The 21010-nt window shown below is 39.3% G+C and overlaps 1 protein-coding gene across 1 annotated transcript; it reads left to right on the top strand.

Annotated features, from left to right (window-relative positions):
* Window positions 1–276: 276 nt before the first annotated feature.
* Window positions 277–20974, top strand: LOC124256623 (transmembrane protein 45B-like). The gene is made up of 2 exons (XM_046690597.1): window positions 277–591; window positions 19048–20974. Exon 2 carries the CDS (start codon window positions 19074–19076, stop codon window positions 19953–19955), a length of 882 nt encoding a protein of 293 aa, XP_046546553.1. The 5' UTR covers window positions 277–591; window positions 19048–19073; the 3' UTR covers window positions 19956–20974.
* Window positions 20975–21010: the final 36 nt, after the last annotated feature.

Raw genomic sequence — 21010 nt, 5'->3', positions numbered from 1 at the left:
CAAATCCTGCCTGAATCCGTCCCTGTATTAAGTGCTCCCAAATATGACGATATGTTTAGTTGTTTTTCAAATGACATTTATGTTGAATGCAAAACACTAAATCACCAATCAGACTTCGTCGATCCTGCTGGCAGTAACCTCGGCGTCGCTTTTATTTTCCCTTCAGGATATTTCCGAACGATTTTTTCCACGCTAAAACCTTGAAGGGGATATAAACAATAACACTGCGATATGTGTCAGTTCACCGGCTCATTTGAGAGGCACATGTGTCGTTCAGTGGCCAGAACTTTTCCTATATATGGAACAACTTGAGGATTTTGTGTTACGTTTTTTTGTCGGAAATAGTCAATCCTTTTACGACAACGTTCCTCCTGCATCGTGCTGGTTGTCAGAATTTAATTCTACTTGTCCCATCCGTTTGCTTGCTGAGTGACAACAACAGATCAATACCGTCAGGTTGGGTCACATGAAGTCACGTGATCTATGGCGGCGCGGTGAGAGCAGTCGACGCGAGTCTCTGTTGAGAAGCGGGCTGCATTCTTATTTCAACTTGACGGCAATCCGTTCTCTTGGAACTGGGTAGTGGTTGCAGTAAGTACTTGCCGAGCGTGTGACTGTGTTGTGTGTAGAATTTTCAAGAATATGAGCATTTCCTCGCGAAACACCTGTTTGTGGTGATGCAAGCTTGTAAGTGGCGAGATCAGCTTGTGAATGAAATGGGTGATTGTCTGCTATAGTGTTACATATACGTGCATTCAGATAACGCAGAATGCCAATGGTGAAACAGTTCGCTCTGATCCGGAGGCAATGGAGAATAAAGAGTCGTCATAGTTGAAGATTTGTGGAATATGTTTATCATGACACCTCCTTCAGGACCAAAAACATGACACACATTTCCTTAACGGACACATGACATATGTAGTCCGTCTCATTACTGTGATGTGATTTGTCATTTCAGAGCGGTATAGTTATATAACCTATATCTATCTTTAATATTCAGTTGGAGCTATTCTTGAAACAATTACCGCAACGTGTTCAGAGAATGAATGAAGCGTAGCCGACAGCCGCGATGCGGTCCTATACAGTCAAAGCATGAACATTCGATGCTGGTTGCCAGGATTGTTTTTATAACGCCGCACTCGGCAATATCACTGTATGTAAGGCCGGCACGCTGCTCTCGGCTAAATGAGGCGGTGATCCCGGACGGTAAGTTTGTTAACTTGCTGACAGATACCGATCAATCGAGTTACGGAAAGGTTACTGAATATTATGAGTTATTATTATTTTACCGTGGAACTGAATAATCCATATTATCCCACTGCACTGTATTGGTTGTCAACAAAGTTCTACAGACTTGCTAAGCTATGTATGATTTTCTCGTTCGCAGATGTAACATGTGACTAGGCTTCTACTTCTCTTTTTTATTTTTAAAAAAAATTATGTGTACATAATCTTATTTTCATGCAGCATATATAAGGGACCCTTCTTAATTTATGGCTGGGATGATGATTTTAAGGGGTGGTCACCCATTTTGTTCTGGAAAGGGGTCATCAATTTTGTACTTATATGTACTGGGGGGTTGGCTGGTCATTGATTTGCAGGTGGGGTCACTTACTTTGTACATAAATTTTAGGGGAATCATTCACATTTAACATGCTTCACCATAAAAATCATCCCCATATAATACCCATTTAATAATGATAATTATACACTGTACAATTTGCAGGAATATCTTTATTAATAATATTGAGACATGCACCAATACCACAATGCCCAAGACGAAGTATGGTTAAAAGAACCTCTTCTCTATTAGAGGGAGGTTTTAAGGAAACCCTGTAGATGACACTGCTTTCATGTGATAGAGTGAGTGAGTTTAGTTTTACGCAGCACTCAGCAATATTCCAGCTATATGGCGGTGGTCTGTAAATAGTCGAGTCTGGACCAGACAATCCAGTGATCAACAGCATGATCATCGATCTGCGCAATTGGGAACCGATGACATGTGTCAACCAAGCCAGCGAGCCTGACCACCCGATCCCGTTAGTCGCCTCTTACGACAAGCATGGGTTACTGAAGGTTCATTCTAACCGGACCTTCACAGGTCTTGTGATAGAGAGATGGACTTTCAATTCACTGTCCTGACTGACGGAAGGGCTTGACAGTGCATGTTTGGTTGTTGCCAGACCAGTGCGTTAATGGTTCTGGGTTTTATAAATCATGCATGAAGTGGCTTTCATGTGCCATGTGTCAACCAAGTCAGCGATCCTGACCACCCAATCCTGTTAGTCGCCTCTTACGACAAGCATGGGTTACTGAAGGTTCATTCTAACCCGGACCTGCACAGGTCTTGTGATAGAGAGATGGACTTTCAATTCACTGTCCTGACTGACGGAAGGGCTTGACAGTGCATGTTCGGTTGTTGCCAGACCAGTGCGTTAATGGTTCTGGGTTTCATAAATCATGCATGAAGTGGCTTTCAAGTGCGAGGTCACACCTTTAGTTCATGCATGATGTAATTCTGGAACAAAAAACAAAAGAACTCTGGACAGCAAAGCCCACAACCCGGGTGCTAGTCATGTATTTTCCTCGTTGATTAGTTTGAAATTATAAATTGCCAGCTTGATCAAATTGTAAGTCATGGTTCAAAGTCTAGATTACAATATAATAACTGCCTTGTCATATGCAGAGCTCCAGATAAGATTTAGCTAATGTGGGTACTGTACCCACTGTATTTTTGGAGTGGGTATTATGAATGTTGAGTGGGTATTTCATTTTCCGTTACCCACTGCTTTCAAATATGTGCGTATTTCAGTCATTTTACACACCTAAGTATTGTGTCATTGAGTAAGTTTACTAAGCAGGTATGTTCTGCCTTATGTCATACCTAATCAAAACCAACTTAAATATAAGGGAAATGATTTCATAAAAAATCAGTCATCCTATACTGACAGTACAACACTTGTCCTATACTAACAGTACGACTTGATAGCAATCGATGTCTTTTTCATTATGCAAGCGATTTTTATAAGTATATTCCGTACGAATTTGTTTTAAGCTCTTTGCGTATCTAACAGTTTAAATGCGTAATTGGTACGCAACAATTATTTTTCAATGCGTAATTGGAAATGTTCTATGCATATATTACCCGGATACGCAGCTTATCTGGGCCTCTGATATGAATTTATAAATGTAACATTCTCATCTCCAATATTGGCACTGTAGACTGAGACAGGCTACACATTGGATGAGTGATAATGATAATGGCCATATGTGCATGCTCAAAGCGCTATCACATTATTACCCCGGATAATCCAAACTGCCTGTTAGGTGCTAAAAGGTTATAGTCACATGATTTATCCCGCTAGGTATAATTCTGCTAGGTGAAAGGAGGCAATTTTGAACAAAGTCAGTTAGGGTTGGCCACTGAGTATTGTTGGGTGATGGTGATTGACGACTTGAGCCCTGTGAGTTCTAGGATTTTTGTCCTGCAACAAACTGAAGTACATGCTAATGGTGTGCAGGGTTTTACCTCAACTCACGTCACAAACATTGGGGTCCTGGGGACCCCCAAATATTATTTTAAATGGTCCTTGCAGGCAGTTTGAGGGTCCTCTGAAGTAAAGGTGTAGAGAACTGTACGTTTTGATAATTTTTCAGAGCCTGGAATGAATCAGTTAAATGACGCACATGACTGCTATAAAAGAAACAACCAAACACTTAGCAAAGTCAGAGATGTGTTGTGGGTACAATCAATAATATTGTGTGTCTCTGAGGACGCAGTGAATTGTTTATTTACATTCATTCTCTACATTTGTGAGTACTTGATGCACATTTGCTTGTTGTAGAAAACTGTATGTATGCCTCCTGAGACAAGTGTGACATTTCAATACAGATTCTTGTACTTGTCAAGCAACTTCTTTTATTTCATGAGTGCGACATTTCGATACAGATTCTTGTACTTGTCAAACAAATTCTTTTATTTCATGAGTGTGACGTTTCCATACAGATTCTTGTACTTGTCAAGCAACTTCTTCTATTTCATGAGTGCAATGTTTCGATACAGATTCGTGTACTTGTCAAGCAACTTCTGTTATTTCATGAGTGCGACGTTTCGATACAGATTCTTGTACTTGTCAAGCAGGAATGATGCACAACGGTGCAAGAATCTGCATCAAAACGTCACACTCACGAAACAGTAGAAGTTGTCATCCATAAAGTTTGTTCAATATTGTACGTCCCAACTTCTAAAATGCCACTCAAAGAAGTTGAACACAAGTTTAGTCAAATCTATTGAACATCTTGCCGTGGGATGACACCTGCTGTTTGTTTTGACAAAGGCAATATCCCCACGTACAAACTTCAGGGGTCCTCTCAGGAAGTTGTAGTGTCACTCAGAGTAGCGAGACCCGTGAAGGTCCGGGTTAGAATGAACCTTCAGTAACCCATGCTTGTCGTAAGAGGCGACTAACAGGTTTGGGTGGTCAGGATCGCTGACTTGGTTGACACATGTCATCGGTTCCAGATTGAGCAGATCGATGCTCATGCTGTTGATCACTGGATTATCTGGTCCAGGCTCGATTCTTTACAGACCACCGCCATATAGCTGGAATATTGCTGAGTTACAGACCGACATAATGGAAATTGCTGAGTGCTTATAATTACACTCACTCACTCACTCAGAGTAGCGAACCAGGGTAGTGTACTGTGATTTAATGTGAAGCAATTTAGTTTTAAACAGGAAGCAGGGCTCCAGATAATTTTTCAACATCAGGAGTATGTACTCCTTATTTTTTCAATATAGGAGTACTGGAAAAACTTAAGAGTACATTTAGAGTACTGAATGGAAATTAGTAATCAGTATTCTTGTGTTTCGTTTGGTGTATGCACCACAACATTGCTACTCTTGTGTAAACAGGTCAATAAACAATAAAACAATACCTTTTCATATAAATACGTCTGTAAATTATTCGTACACCATTGCTGTGGTGCGTATCTGCTACGTTTTCAAAATTATTTCCTATCGTATCATGCATATTTTTTATCCGTACATACGTTGATACGGCCCTTATCTGGAGCCCTGAGGAAAGTCTATATTGCTTGCCAAGAACTTGGTATAAAAGATATTGTAGTGCGTCCCTTGGGATGCAATATATATTTTGTTTGTATCCTTGGAGTATGTTCTTGCATACTGGATGTGAACATTTGCACCTTGTTAAACACGTTCATGTATTACCTGCATCTGAAACATTTTCAGAGAATATTCTGTTAGTTTCCCTACTTCTTAATCATTAATGCCTTGAGAGTTTATTGTTCTTAGCATCAGAGTCTGGAAATAACAGTCCAACTGGCGATAGTCAGTTCACCTGTAGCAAAGCTTCTTGTGAAACTCGCTTTCAATAGTACATGTATGTTTTCCACTTGAAAATTGCTCTTCAATTCCAATTCAATTTTAGAAAATTAATAACATGTCATGTATTGTTGTCAAATTATTCAACAGCATTCAGTGTTTTGTGAATGTATCAGACCGGCAAGTGTGATATTTAATATCCTTTGTGGTTAATGTCGCAGCTGTTATCAAGGTTGTAATTGATACTGATAGACATAGAGTGAAAATTGATTTAATTCAGATATTATTGAACATGTATTATATGTTATATATTGGACATAATTGTGGTTCTGAACTTATACAGAGTTAACAGTGGGATTTGGGGCTGGAATACGTCCCTGCACCCTATGCATGTCAAAAGGGCCTGAAAGTGGATTGGATGGTCAGTGACTGGGTTGATCTCCTGAGTAAGTGAGTATGGTTTTACGCCGCTTTTAGCAATACTCCACCAATATCACGGCGGAGGACACCAGAAATGAGCTTCACACATTGTACCCATGTGGGGAATCGAACCCGGGTCTTTGGCATGACAAGCGAGAGCTTTAACCACTAGGCTGCTCCACTGCCCCTGATCTCCTGACTTTGGACCCTAATGGTGTGGGACAGGCCACTGCCAGTTGAAATATTGCAGAATATGGTGTCACACATTGACCAGTCATTACCTTCCTCCAGCCCGGGAAGATCTGAGTTCAAATTGGTCTTCACCAACCCATGCTTGTAAGAGGTGACCAAAGGGTTTGGGTGGTCAGGCTTGCTGACTTGGTTGACATATATCATCACATCCCAATTGTGTAGAATGATGCACATGCTGTTGATCACAGGATTGTCTGGTCCACACTGGATTATTTGCAGACTGCCGCCTGGAATAATGCTGAGTGCTGCATTAAGTAACAAACAAACAAAATCCTTCCTCTATACCTACTTATGATGCCTGCTGTGATTTTCATATTTTTTAAAAGTTACAGTTAAAAACTTAGAGCGATATTGTAACAAATGCTGCAGTCAAATATTTCAGCAATAAGTCCAGTACTAGAAATTCATTTTCATTGCAAATGATATTTGTAAGCAGATCACATTTCTGTGCTTGTATTTTGTTCATGTTTTGTGACCATGCGTGACTTGAATGATGCCAGAATAAGCATGGCCAATGTTTCAGATATGAATGCTGATGATTTAGTTAGCAATGTTAATATTCCATGTGGTCCTACTGTAGGTTTCATGTTTGAGGTTGAAACCCATATTTAATCCACACCTGCACATAGTATTGCAGGGATATCGAGGTGCTGCCATTCCCCATTCATCATTCATGAAACTTGACCTACTCATTCACTGATCTGGTTTTGTTTGCTGTCCAGGCAATTTTTTAATAAATTACGTTTCCATGGCAGCAAGTTGGACATATGTTCAAATACAAGTAGAGTTTTCAATTGTGTAGCTCACTCATAAATTATCCATTTGTTAGTGAAACTGCACAGGCAAGTGCTGAACAGGTGTCTTTTGTTAATCATAATTTTAATTTTTTAGACATTACAGAGATCAAAATAGTACTTAATTTGCATGCTGTGGCACAGTAAATATTGAATTGGCATGGATGAATTATTTTCAATGTGCCCTAGCGGCTTGACTAAAAATATTAATCACCATGATTCATTTAATGGAAAATGCACCCCTATCTTTGCACCCCATCAAACTGTTTATTGGTGGCACACACAATCTCACAGCCTAACATGGGCAGTGGCCATTTTGAAAGTAGGTGGGCATAATAGGAATCTTGTTTTGGATGATAACATATTTTGAGCATTGGGTCCAGGATAAATGAAGCTGAACAATTCTTGCAGTCCTGATAGTGTTCAGCTCTCAAGCTTACAGTGAGAGTGAGTGAGTTAAGATTTTAAGTCGCATCAGCATTATTTCAGTCACATTGTGACTAAAGACAAGTTACAATTTCATAATAGATAAAGGTAAATGATAAAAACCTGTCCGCGAAGGACAGTTAAAACAACTAGCATGCCACAGTTAAAACAACATAGGACAATTAAAACAACTAGCATACCACAGATTATATGTAAAACTAGTAGGTTTACATAGGACAGTTAAAACAACTACATACCACAGTATAAAACAACTAGCATACCACAGATTATATGTAAAACTAGTAGGTTTACATAGGACATGGGAGTTAAAACAACTAGCATACCACAGATTATATGTAAAACTAGTAGGTTTACATAGGACAGTTAAAACAACTAGCATACCACAGATTATATGTAAAACTAGTAGGTTTACATAGGACAGTTAAAACAACTAGCATACCACAGATTATATGTAAAACTAGTAGGTTTACATAGGACAGTTAAAACAACTAGCATACCACAGATTATATGTAAAACTAGTAGGTTTACATAGGACAGTTAAAACAACTAGCATACCACAGATTATATGTAAAATTAGTAGGTTTACATAGGACAGTTAAAACAACTAGCATACCACAGATTATATGTAAAACTAGTAGGTTTACATAGGACAGTTAAAACAACTAGCATACCACAGATTATATGTAAAACTAGTAGGTTTACATGATGTTTACTGACTAATGAAACAATATATTGAAATAACATAATTGTTGTGATGTTTTAAGTGTAGTTGAATCATCAAAAGGTATGGGCACACTTATTTTCACAAAGGCACACCTAAATTATCTGTCTGGCGCTCAATGGCACCCTTCAAAAACATTGCATTTCTACCCCTGCATTAGGTAGAAACAAGTTGGTTGTTTGTCCAAATTAGGGCTTCATTTTCCAGAACATGATTCATAGAGCTTTCGGGGCGATCGGGAAGCCTAGTGGTCAAAGCTTTAACTCATCACGCTGAAGACCCAGGTTCTATTCCCTACATGGGTACAATGTTTGAAGTGTATTTCTGGTATCCCGTAATATTGCTGGAATATTGCTAAAAGCGACATAAAACTAAATTCACTCACTCACTCACTCACTCATAAAGGTTTCAAAAATTCTTGATGAAACTTGTAAACGCTCCAGCTGTATCAGACATCACACAAGATTGTTGACGGAAAGACATTGTTCTGAGACACTGTGGGTTGTGGCTCCTAGTGCAGTGTTTTTTAAATATTTAATATAACTTTGCTATCAGATGAAACACCTGGTACTGAAAGCATTTTACAGAAATATGGAACATGATTAGCTTTCATTGCCATTATAATGTCAGTTAGTCTGTCTCAGTCCCTGAATTTGCGCTATTTTCCATTATGCCTAACCCTTTCTGCAATCCTAAAGCCCTAAATGAAGCAAGTCTAGATTTCCTCAGGTTCAGGTTCTATCCTATTTGGGCTCCTTTTAATTTTAAGACCGCCTCCGTGGTGTAGTGGTTAGAGTGTCCGCCCGGAGAGCGGAAGGTCGCGGGTTCGATCCCCGACCACGTCATACCAAAAGATGTTAAAATATGGTACTTGTTGGTCACTGCCTGGCGTTCGGCATTAATAGGTACAACAAGGACTGGTCAGCTCGGAGTCAGTTTAATGTGTCTGAGTGGGGTATTCATGCTTCAATGCGGTATGGTATGGTATCTTAGCTTAAGTCTAAAACCAGTACAGTCTGGGCTAGTACAAGCAGCCGCACATACACATACACACGCATGCATGTCGTCATATGAGCGAAATATTTTCAGTACGACGTAAAACCCAATTTCACCTCACCTTTTAATTTTAAAGAAATTATTTGTTTCTATCATAATATATATGTATTCAGCATTACTCTAAATGTCAGTTGGCTTCAGGAACAACTTTTTCCAGTAATAATATGGCATATGTGTAGTTATGTAAGTATTGATGTTGATGGTGTAAACAGGGCCTTGCATGGGCAAATTCCATGATGCGAAAAATTTAACTGTAACTCTCCGTTCAATTGACAATGTAATCATGCGACATACATTGCTGGCAAGTTTTCCATGATATGATACACAACTCATTTGTTTTATTCTTGATTCATATTTGATATATATCGATTATTATTTTGATGTTGAACCAATATCTCATACAAATAACACCCTGATAACAAGTCTTGCTAGCTTTACGTTTTTGCTTGAGATATTACATTGCGCCAACTATGATGGATAAGGCCAGACCAAGCTAGCAACAATAGCCAATCAGAAACATCAAAACACACAGCTTTGCTTGATACTGAAAGTAGCATCATGGATTTTGGTCAAGGTTGTTTGTTTGTTTGTTGTTTAACGCCACAATCAGCAATATTCCAGGTATATGGCAATGGTCTGTTAATAAATGAGTTTGGACCAGACAATCCAGTGATCAACAGCATGAGCATCGATCTATGCTGATTATGAGGATCAGTGGATTGTAATGTCCAGACTCGATTATTTACAGGCGACCGGAGTATTGCTGAGTGCAGCATTTAACAACAACCAAACAAAATCTGATTGATGACTAATGACATAAAGTGACGCAGATGCCTAACTCTTCTTCAGACTTTGTAGGTCTCCATTTTGAGCATCATATTATTCACCATTACGTGAACAAACATAATTATAACATTCCCTGTGGCAGGGGATAGTCATTACATGTTTTCATGGGAACGATGTGAAGTTACGTAAAACATTAAAGAGGTCTTCAGGTTTAAGGGCGGTTGGGGTAGCCTAGTGGTTAAAGCGTTCGCTCATCACGCCGATGATCCGGGTTCGATACATGGATACAATGTGTGAAGCCCATTTCTGGTGTTCCCCGCTGTGATATTGCTGCAACATTGCTGAAAGCAACGTAAAACTAAACTCATTCACTGACTCACTCAGGTTTAAGTATTGCAGTGTTTATATTAAAACATGTTTAATCTGTTGCCCGAGTATGTTAGTTTCATGCACATGTCAGTGAAGTGATCTTACCAGGGGGGAGTTTCTGTGACACACCCAGAACCACACCTAAACATTAGACACACAGGACATTAATGGTTTTGAGATAATAGCTGTTTAATGTTCATTTTGAGTTTTTTTAGTTTCATTCAACAGTCTTCTGGATTCTTGGTCAGAGTCCCCATAGGCAAAATATTGAAACCGTTTATTGGGTTACATTTAGGATTGATCTTTCAGGTTTTTTTCCTAGAATATAATGTATTGAATGAAACATGGTAAAAAACCTTGCTAAATCTACAGGGGTGGAAATAACCCATTGCCCGACCCGAGTCCAGTGTTTTTTTCTGTTGGGCAAGCAGATTTGTATATCACACTGTACCGGAGTCCAGTTGACTTTCCAATATTAATTATGTTGTTTATTTAAAAATTCAACAAGAAAACGGCCGGTATAGTGGAAAGATTATCAGGGCAAGTGATTTTACATGTGCCACTGTACCGGAGTACACTAGCAATTTTAAAGTTATTTCCACCCCTGATCTATTTATTTTTTGTTGCTGCCAAAGTTAAGGTAGGCGTGACTGATATATAACAAAGAGCCTATCAATGTCCGAGTGGTCAGAACAGCCAGCAATAAGCCTTACTTCAGCACTAAGATATGCCCTACTTACAAACCACAACACACCAACACTCAGGATGATACCTGAGACAGGGAGCTATCCCAGTCAACTCAACCCACCACTGTGACCAGTATCTTTATCTTATCTAAATAAGGAATCAGTAAGCAAAACCTGGTAACAGGTTACCTGTGATCTGGTTGACTACCAGTGGCCATGACCCATTGCAACCTTTGCTGGGCAATCAACCACTGGATTGTCTCGTCCATACACATCTTGAAAAGCATGCACTATTTCTCCACCTAGGCCCATTCCATATAGTGGAGATGGGACTTGTGCTATTTAGGTGTCATTTCTGACAAGCATGCTTACAAATTCTTCTACCTTACCTGTACAGTGTACCTTACTCTGGTAACTTAGCTGTAAAGGTTAGGGTAGTCTGTCTCACTGGATTGTCTGGTCCAGACTGGAATATTGCTGAATTTGGCGTTGAACAACAAACAAACCAACTATCTCACAGTCCCTGAACCACATTATATTCCCTTTCTAGCCAGCCCTTGTGAAGCAAGTCTAGATTTCATCAGGTTCTGAATCTCCTATCTCACTGGGGCTCCTTTACAATTTAAATGGATTTTTTTTCAAAATTATATGTATTCAGAGACTAAGCATAAGTTTAAGGTTAGTGGTGCTACAATACCTACCTGTGTAACAATGCTAAATACTATAATTCATGATATCAGTCAGTATGTGAATCACAGTTGGAGCTGTCATACAAAACAAAATTGTCATTAAATGTTTGCTGCCTTTTATTAGAATTATTGTGTAAAACCGACGAGGCAGACTTACATTGAAAATGGCACACCTGTAGAACAGGTTTTATTTATTGCTTTTTCAACCTCCATTTTGAGCCATGTCTATTTACATTTCAGATTATTTACAACCTGAGAATGTTCTGAAATTCTGTCATGATTCTTTATTCACCATTCCATTCTAATGGACAGATTTTGGTGATTGGTCTGGTGAATTTCTTCCTTCCCACCCTGGACATCAACCACCCTGACATGACCATCTGCACCAGGATGAGTTCCAACAATCCTTCCAAGTGGCCAACATCCTCGTTGAGTTTCAGGCGACACTACAATTACAACATCACCAACGATAATCTCTGCTGGACTCGCACCATTTTTCAAAGCGCAGATTTAATGTTGGCAACCACTCACGCATCCATCTTCTCCAAAAGTGTCTGAGAAGTTCTTGAATGCGGCGCCATAGCATTTCCTTGGGTTGTATGGAGAACATTACAATCAATGTCAGGAGCCAAACTTCCTCCAAGCAATCCATGAAGGAAATGACTTGGCTGTGGGTAACATTGTCATCTGGATGAGAGCTCTGATAAGTCAGAGGTCTTGAATTGAGAAGATCCCTCCGCACCAATAAATGCAGTCATAAGCTCCTCATCTGAAAGGTCTCCTTTACAAGGAGAATTCCACATATGGCTCGCTTTGCTGATTTGATAAGGGATTCGTGCATTACCTCCACCAAAGTATGAGCTGAAGGTGGATTGAATTTCCAATTGATACCTCTGTTAGCCAAGGAACCCTTCACCTTATCAGAGTCCAGATTGCTTTGAACCAATGCTTTTAGATTCTTTGCAGCTTTAACAAAGTTGGTGCCATTGGGTTCGAAAGTACCTCTTTAGGTATTCCTCATTAAATTTGTCATTCTGAAGAATGCTGCTAAGAAAAGAATCTGCATCCAAGCCAAAAAGCAATTTCTAGGTGGACTGCCCTTGTTGTGTGTAAGTAAGTAAATAAACATAAATATCTCTTTGTACCCACGCTTGCCTCTCCCTTGAATGGTAATGAAGGGACCAGCAAAGTTCGGTTGTGCCACTTGTTCAAAGCTTTGGACGATCTTACTTTTCGAGCCTTGGGAAGATTTGCCATTATCTGAGTAGACGGCGTTTGGGTGTGTGCCTCCGTGCCACCAGGCACATTCACGTTCTCACTCGTAGTGATCTCCTCACGCAGCAGAGATTACCCAAAATCTAGCTGCCAAAGTTGCCAAAGTGCCATTGGTGCCCAAATGACAATTCTTTTCATGGTGGTGTTTGACAATCAACTTTGTTGTCCAGTGTCTCCTTGGAAGGATGATGGGACATCGTGCTTCATAAGGCATATCATCAGAAAAACTGCAGTCTCCCACTTGATCTAATCAGACCATTTTCATCAAGAAATGGTTTGAGACTGAGTAACTTGCTTTTTGCTGATACACAGACCTTCCCTTTGACAAAGCTGCATACTCATCAGGAAATGATTGTTTCTGACAATCTAACAAAATCAGAGTCTCTGCATCCTGTAATTCCTCAACATCTAATTCTCCAAATGTTCTTTGAGCTGGTCAAACTAACATTGTTGAGGAATCTACATGTCCAAGCCATTATATGCGGCAAAGTCTCTTCTGAAGTCTGAAAAATTGGAAGAGTCTAATCTCCATTTGATCTGTCAATCTCTGTGTCAAAAAAACGTATTCAGAGACAGGCAAACTGGGTAGTTTGCATTCAAGAAGTTTTCAGTGTTAGAAACCTTTCTGGTTGTTCAGGCCATTCATCTTCACAATGGCTAATGAAATCTAGTCCATTTGCCAAGTTTTGCTGTTCAAAAATTGAAGTTTTGAACCCTAGAGATAACACATCTGCTGGGTTGATACTTGTTGGAATATATTTCCATTGGGAAGGCATTGTGTTCTCATGAATAAACCAACCCGATTAGCAACAAATTGCTTAAAAGCATCTGCTTTTGGTTTCTTATCCAACTCAGGACGCTTCTGGCTATCTGACCAGAAGACCATAGATGATAGCTCACATTTCAAAGCATCAGCCACTGCCAAAGCCAACTTAACTCCAAGAACAGTTGCTAGTAGTTCCATTAGGTGGTATGCTAAGAGCTTTTTAAAGGTGCTACTCGACCTTTTGAAGCAACAAGATGACCACTAAATGTTTTTTTGCGCTGTATCAACACTATACACCACAGCGCCATATGCTTTTCTGAGGCATCGGACAAAAACATGAAATTTTACATCATCAATGTTGTTTCTTGTCAAGATGCTAACTTTTAGAATGATAAAGATGTCAAGTCTTTCATTTCATCGTACCACTGACAACAACATCTGCTGTCAATGTCTTGGTCAAGGCTTTTGATCCCAATCAACACCCAGTAGCCATTATTATCTTGCAACAGCATTTTTTGCTCGGACAGTAAAAGGAGCAAGAAGGCCTGTGCTATCGTGAACAGCCCGAAGCTGCTCTAAGGAAACTCTTCTTGTAAAAGATTGCACTTGTAGTGCTACTTTGAGCAAACCTGAAAAGATCCCCGCTCAGGATCCCAAATAAGACCCAGTGTCTTGAGTTGAGGCAGCTTGGACATGCAAATATTGACTTCTTTGAGTCTATCTTCAATAGGAATGTTTTCCATGACAATCAAGGAATTGATACCCATTTTCTTGCGTGCATGCCTGCCAAATTCCAAAGTTCCATGAGTTCGTGATACAGTTTGACCGCTTTGCTATCTGTCTCAACTGAATCCAAACTATCATCCATGTAATGCTTGAGGCATTAACGGTCTCTGTTGCGAGGCAACTCAGTTACATGATGTTTTGCATGTCTCTGTATTACATACTGAGCTAGTGAATGGTGAACAGTTCATTCGAAAATGACCCCAGAAAACTCGTATACCTCGGGTGGTCTACTTTTATCACTTTCTCGCCAAAGAAACCTACAGAATTTTCTTCGATCTTCTTCGGAAATTTCAATCTCGCAAATATACATTTCGGCAATGTCGCAGACAATTGCTACTGCATGTCTACTAAATCTAAACAAAATGGCTTAACAAATCAAGCTTTGTAGTTTTGGCCCAGCTGCGTGTATAACATCATTCAATGACACACCTTTCTTTGCGGAAGCATCAAAGACTATTCTAACTTTTGTTGTATCCCTATCAAGCTTTACAACAGGGAAAATGAGGTACCATTGTGTTTCAGCTTTCTCTTTCAGACACCTTCCTGATACAACTCTTTAGCTTCATACCGCTCATATCACATCTGAATAAAGCTCTGCAATAGCCTCATCTTTACTCAATTTCCTTCTCAATTATTGAATCAAAGCGGCTTTGTGCCATGTTAAAATTGTTATGAAGAGTGTGAACATTGTCAGCCATGGTATACCTCACCTGATATCGCCATTGCTGTAACAAAGACTGTTTTCTACAGATTTTACAACCTTTTCATCCTCAATGCTGATATTTTTACCTGGATGTGGAAGTGATTCAACCTCCCAAAATGTATGCATAAGTTCTTCTAAAGAACTCTCTTGCTATTTATCTTCATTTTCTTTGGACGAAGGAGTTCGATGTTGATCCAACTAACTGATTTATGCTGCCAATGCAACACCAACCCAGTGGCGTATGTCTGGCTATAGGCTCACCTGGACGCCCCATTGACGCTTTTTTGGAACAATGCAGGACTGCATAATCAACGCCCCATCAAAATATCTACCTTTGGACGGAAGGGAGTTTTGGAAATGGTATGTCGCTCAAGTGAGGGTAATGTGTTTTGTACTGCTGCCAGTCAATCACTTCTAATGAACCAGTGACCTTGGGAAGCCGTCAAGCCTGTCATCATCATGTCAACAGAGCCATCAACACTCTCCAAACCAAACTCAACTAAACAACTATCAAGCGTTTGTTTCGCCGTTTTTTAACACATTAACACATACCTTTTCCTGAGTTCCATGAAGACCCTAATTCTGCAGCTATGTCATCGTTGATGTATGCTTCAAGCGCATTCTGCATCATCTAACAATGCATTTACAGTTATTCTTCTGTTACCGTTCTTCAGTACAACTGGAATTGTTCTCAATGCACAGAAATGCCCGATTTGCTACATTGTTGGTTGACATGGTGACAGTATCCTGTTTTGATCACTCCTTTTAAGCAAAGTTACTGTCATTGTTTTCCAATATTTGATCAGATGACTTTCTTTCTATTGAAAGCATGCAACAAATGATGTATAAGTTAGCTTTACATCCATCAATACCACAAGTCTCATTCATACTGCATGCTTTCCCTCACATGATTTAGCCCCAAACAACGCTAAAACAGAGTCTTAGTTGTTTGGCCTTACCAACGACTGGCAACATCTAAATTTTTTAATTTCATACAGGTTTTGTGCAGTATGATTTGTGCCCCGGCATATATGACAACTTAAAGGTGACAACATTTGATCAGCACCAAAGAATGAATCAGATTTTGACCAACCCTTATTCTCAGATCGACGACTTGTCAGATAATCCATGTTTTGTTTCACTGGCAATTGTGAAAACTCAAATTCCTGCAACACCCATTCCCTGAGGGTTTCAACAGACTCTTGTCTTGTTGTTCAAAATGAACCGTTGGTACCGCACTCCAGCATTGACTCAGTCATCTTTTGCTTTAAAATTACATACAAACAGCCGTCACTGAGTTCCTCCACCTTGTCATTTTCCCTAAGGTTAACAACCACAACAGATCTAACATGTCTGCAAATCTCTCAAAGTTCGTAATCTTACCTGGACATATTGGTCTGTACCTTGCGAAAATTTCACTCCAGCTGCAAAGATATCTGCCTTTCGCTTACTCCCCATACTTTCTGGTCAAGTTTTCCAGGGCAATATTATGCAAGCAGAAGAACTATGTGACCTAATTCTTGAGATGAAGGTGTGCTGCCTGCTTCACCTGACAAATACTGTTTTAATTGGAGGAGTTTGTACTCCATTTGTGACACAGGTGCACTGTCTACACATGCTATAAATGCAGCACGTTTCAACTGTCATACATCTGAACCTTCTACCTGAGAAAGTCGGGATAGAAACCCGCTTTAATTGACGCCATCATAAGTCCCGCCCAATCTGTGGACTCTTGTTGCCAATACCTACTTCTTTGGTCTAATTGAACAGGAGCAGAGGTATTCTCACAAGTGAGTTTACATTTGTAGGTTTTACATTTGCAGTATCTACATTGTTTAACCTGACTGACTGCCTTGCTTCACTTGCTTTGAAACTGCTTTATCCTTGGAACAAGTTTGCAACACCTGAATAGCCACCGTGTGACGCATCTTAGTAGAACTAAAAGTTGTTGTTTAAAAACACTTGGCGCTTTAGTGACCAATTTCATCAATGCGTCTCAATTGTGTCTATTTCTTTGTTTGTTTTTCTTACAGTTTTCAAGATCTCTCCAGCTGAGTGGTAGACAAGTGCTAGGTCATTGATAATGTAAGCGAATTTTTTTTACTTTGTAATGAACAAACCTGATCTATTGCTCCTCTAATACCATTCATACAGATGCATGAAAAACCAATACTGTCCTGTGGCAACATTTGCCCAACTGCGTACTTTGTAAGAAACTCTGTAATAAATGGATCTGGATTTAAAGTTGAATTTGGCCTCAGGGCAACCTGAGACAGTAGGTGACTGAGTTAAATTAGCTTACTTTAGCAAGGAACAGCATGCATGAGTGAGCATACAAGTACAAGTACACGTATATTGAATTAAGAGATTGTTGGTTAAACGTGTCATTGGTTACATCTGATGAACATGACAACATAATATAGTAGGTCCTGATAAAATTGTGTCATAATTATGCAAGGACACTTGCACTTTTATACCTGCTTTATTTTCATGATTTACTTACCGGTAGTCACAATAGGATTTGTAGTTAGTTAGTGTTCAGTTACTGCCTAAATGGATGTATCAGGTATGGCTAGTGTTCAGTTATTGCCTAAATGGATGTATCAGGTGTCAGAGACATGTGAATTCACTAACAGTAGTTTTGGGAATCGGAAACCAAATCCACTATCGATTGTGGTGAACGACTATTGATTATAATCGAAATATATACATTTTTAATGCAATCACCAATTTTAAGGGTTTTTTCCACATTTTTTTTAATTAATGTTTTTCTATAACTGACTACTGACTGAGTTTGTTTTGCTTTTAGCAATATTCCAGCATATATAATGGGCTAACACATTGTGCCCATGCAATCGAACCGGTCTTTATTGAGGGCTTTTTTTAACGCAAGGCTAATTAATGTGTTTTTTATTATAACTAATGCTGTCATGCAATGTTATGCACGCATGCAAGAAAGACACTGGAATTGTAATTAAACAATAAAAGTGGTTCAAATATTACAATGTGCATAGCTTTATGCTGTTGAGCGCATGTTTGTTTGCGAATATTCGTCAAATTTGATGGTTAGTTTACTTCATTCAAGGGTGCTATACAAAAACAACAAAATTTCGATTATTCAAAAATATGTTTTTTACAATCGATAATCATTTTTAATCCTTCTTTCGACCGATTTTCGATTATTTTCGATCATCGGAACATCACTAACTAACAGAATGGCCAGGCTCACATGCTGAGCTATGCCACTAAGGAGACATGTGAAGAAAATATTGTGGCAATGTTAACAGTGTAAGGTGTGGAGTCGTGAAGGGACACAACACCCAACTGTCGGGGGCTATCCGGAGGCAGTAATAAGCACAGTTAGAATCTGAGGAGAAAATACTGATCCATATTTCAATACCTTCGAAGGTGCTGCTTTGATTCCCTTTGAGATAAGTACGATCCTTCACTCTGTTTCGCTTCAGTGATTGTCTGCTAGTGATGTGTGTCATGTACTTGCATTCCAAGCCTCACTTTCAAGCTGGATGTAGGGAAATGTGAAAAAGGTCAGTAATAAGGGTGTGAGGAATTCGGTAATGACATAGGTTACATGTTACTTTAGGTCTTCCAGCCTTAAATGGATCTCACCCAATGACACGTGAAGATCCAGGTTAGGTTTGATCTTCAGAAACTCATGCTTATGGTAAGAGGTTACGAGATCTGGTGGTCAGGATCGCTGACTTGGTTGACACATGTCATCATTATCCCAATTGCATAGATCAATGCTCATGCTCTTGATCACTGGATTGTCTGGTCCAGACTCGATTATTTTCAATTGGTTAACTTGTGAATGAGGTGTGACGTTAAATTGATATGAGATCAACAGAACATGTTTATTTTGTGATGTTTAACTTTCATGATATGTTTTGTTTGGAAGACTTGAATGCTTACAACTGGTTCTCTGTTACCAGGTGGTGGTCTACCGTGACATTGCATCATGGGAAACTTCGGAGGTCATACCCTGCCTGGGTCGTTCTTCATCATCTTCGCCTTGTGGTACTTAGTTCGATTGTTCCAGTCGTACTACAGCAGTAGGCAGAGAAATACCCGTTTTACCTCCAGGGTCATGATGACCTGCCCGTGTCTGCCCGGCCGCTTAAAAGTTTTGCCAATTGAAGCCTTTGTGAAAATATTCCTGATTTCTATTGGTTTCAGTCTGGAAATATATACTGGAATGAGTCATGGAAAATTCGTGGCTGTTGGAAATGGGCAACATGCAACAATGTTTTTCTTTTTCGGCTTCACAGGTGTTGTTGACATTCTTCAATATTACCGTGCCCCGATACCCCCAAATGCAGAATACATAAGCTATTTTATGGCCTTTATCGTTGAAGGATTACTGTTCAAGTTTCACCTCCATGGAAGGTCAGAGTTGGATGTGTTAGTTCACACTTTCTTGGTCTATGTCATTTTTACCAGCGCCATAAGTGTCCTTGTTGAGATGCGTTTCAGACATCATATATTGGCCTCTGTGATGAGATCATACCTTATCCTACTTCAAGGAACGTGGTTTTGGCAGGTTGCATTTATTCTGTTCAATCCCATAGAAGGTGCATCACCATGGAAACAGGATGACCATCAGCATATGATGATAGCAACACTATACTTTACGTGGCACTGTGGAGTGAACTTCGTGATTGTGCTTCTTATTGGAGCAGTCATCGCTTGCTGTTATGGTCGTGCAAAGGCGGATATCCATGACGACGATGAGATGAGTATGAAGAGGCTGATCCATACTGGTGCAAATGGACAGACATTTGTCAGCTTGAATGATGAAAGTGACAGTGATGTTGAATTTCAGAAACCTGTTGCCAAATAGCAACTGAAGCACCATCCACGTGTCTGTTTATATTTAAAGCACATTTTGTAAGAATGGCATTGCAATTGTGGTGATAGAAAATGAGATTTGACATGATTTGAATTTAATGCGATGATGTAGTGATACAAAAATATTTCTGACATTTATTTCATGTTATTGTTGGATCTGCAGTATTCCCCACTGAACTTCTTGTATAGATAACGACTGAAGCATCTTAGGGATTTTGTTGCTTTTGTAACCAGCTGGCCAGGGAATACCTCAATCTTGCATTTAAGTTTGTTGATATTTACTGGCAAAGTCGTCTTCTCTTGTTCGTTCACATGAAGCGATACAATGTCGTTTACTTACACCATGAAAAAAATTGACGAAAGTGTAACCCGTAAATAAGCTGAGTCCCTTCTACAGACTTCTTTTTTGGGTCCTCAAAAGTCAACTTATCTACGGTAATTAACGGTACCTTGCATCATAAAGTTGGTTCAGCATACCTCAGCATTCTTGAAGTCTATGTTCAGAGACATTTCTTCCTCAGGAACTTTTAATTTTTAAAAGGGAATTAAAATAATTTGAAGAAACATGTAATCAGAGAAAGAAACAGTACATCACAGGCATTTCAAGTAAATGACTTGAGACAACCAATACCATTTTATTCTCCTAAAGAGACATATAGTTTGTTCCCATAGTGACCAATTGAAGAAAATAACATTACAATATTTTACATGAAGCAAAACTGAACATGTTTAAGATTTGAGACTGGGGTTTGCTATGTGATAATATGTAAGTAATCCTCTCAAGCCAGTAAATATCTGTTTTGACCTACCAGTCTCTACTGATGGCTGAAGTTTGTGGTTGATACGTTGAGAGACCTGGTGAAAATGGGATATTAGGATGATATGATTGTAAACATTTGGAATGTTGATTAGCCTTCTTTCAGCTGCAATTGTTTGTAATACATGTATATGTTATATTTGGGATTACACTTTCTTAGTAAAGTACAAATTCTAGTACTTTTGTTGGGTTGAGTTCCATCCGGGATTCGAACCCACACCCTCAGAGTC

The sequence above is a fragment of the Haliotis rubra genome, unplaced genomic scaffold (genome assembly GCF_003918875.1).
Source record: "Haliotis rubra isolate DU_JTF1 unplaced genomic scaffold, ASM391887v1 Scf632, whole genome shotgun sequence".
Lineage (NCBI taxonomy): Eukaryota > Metazoa > Mollusca > Gastropoda > Lepetellida > Haliotidae > Haliotis > Haliotis rubra.
This window is presented reverse-complemented; position numbering and strand designations above follow the sequence as displayed.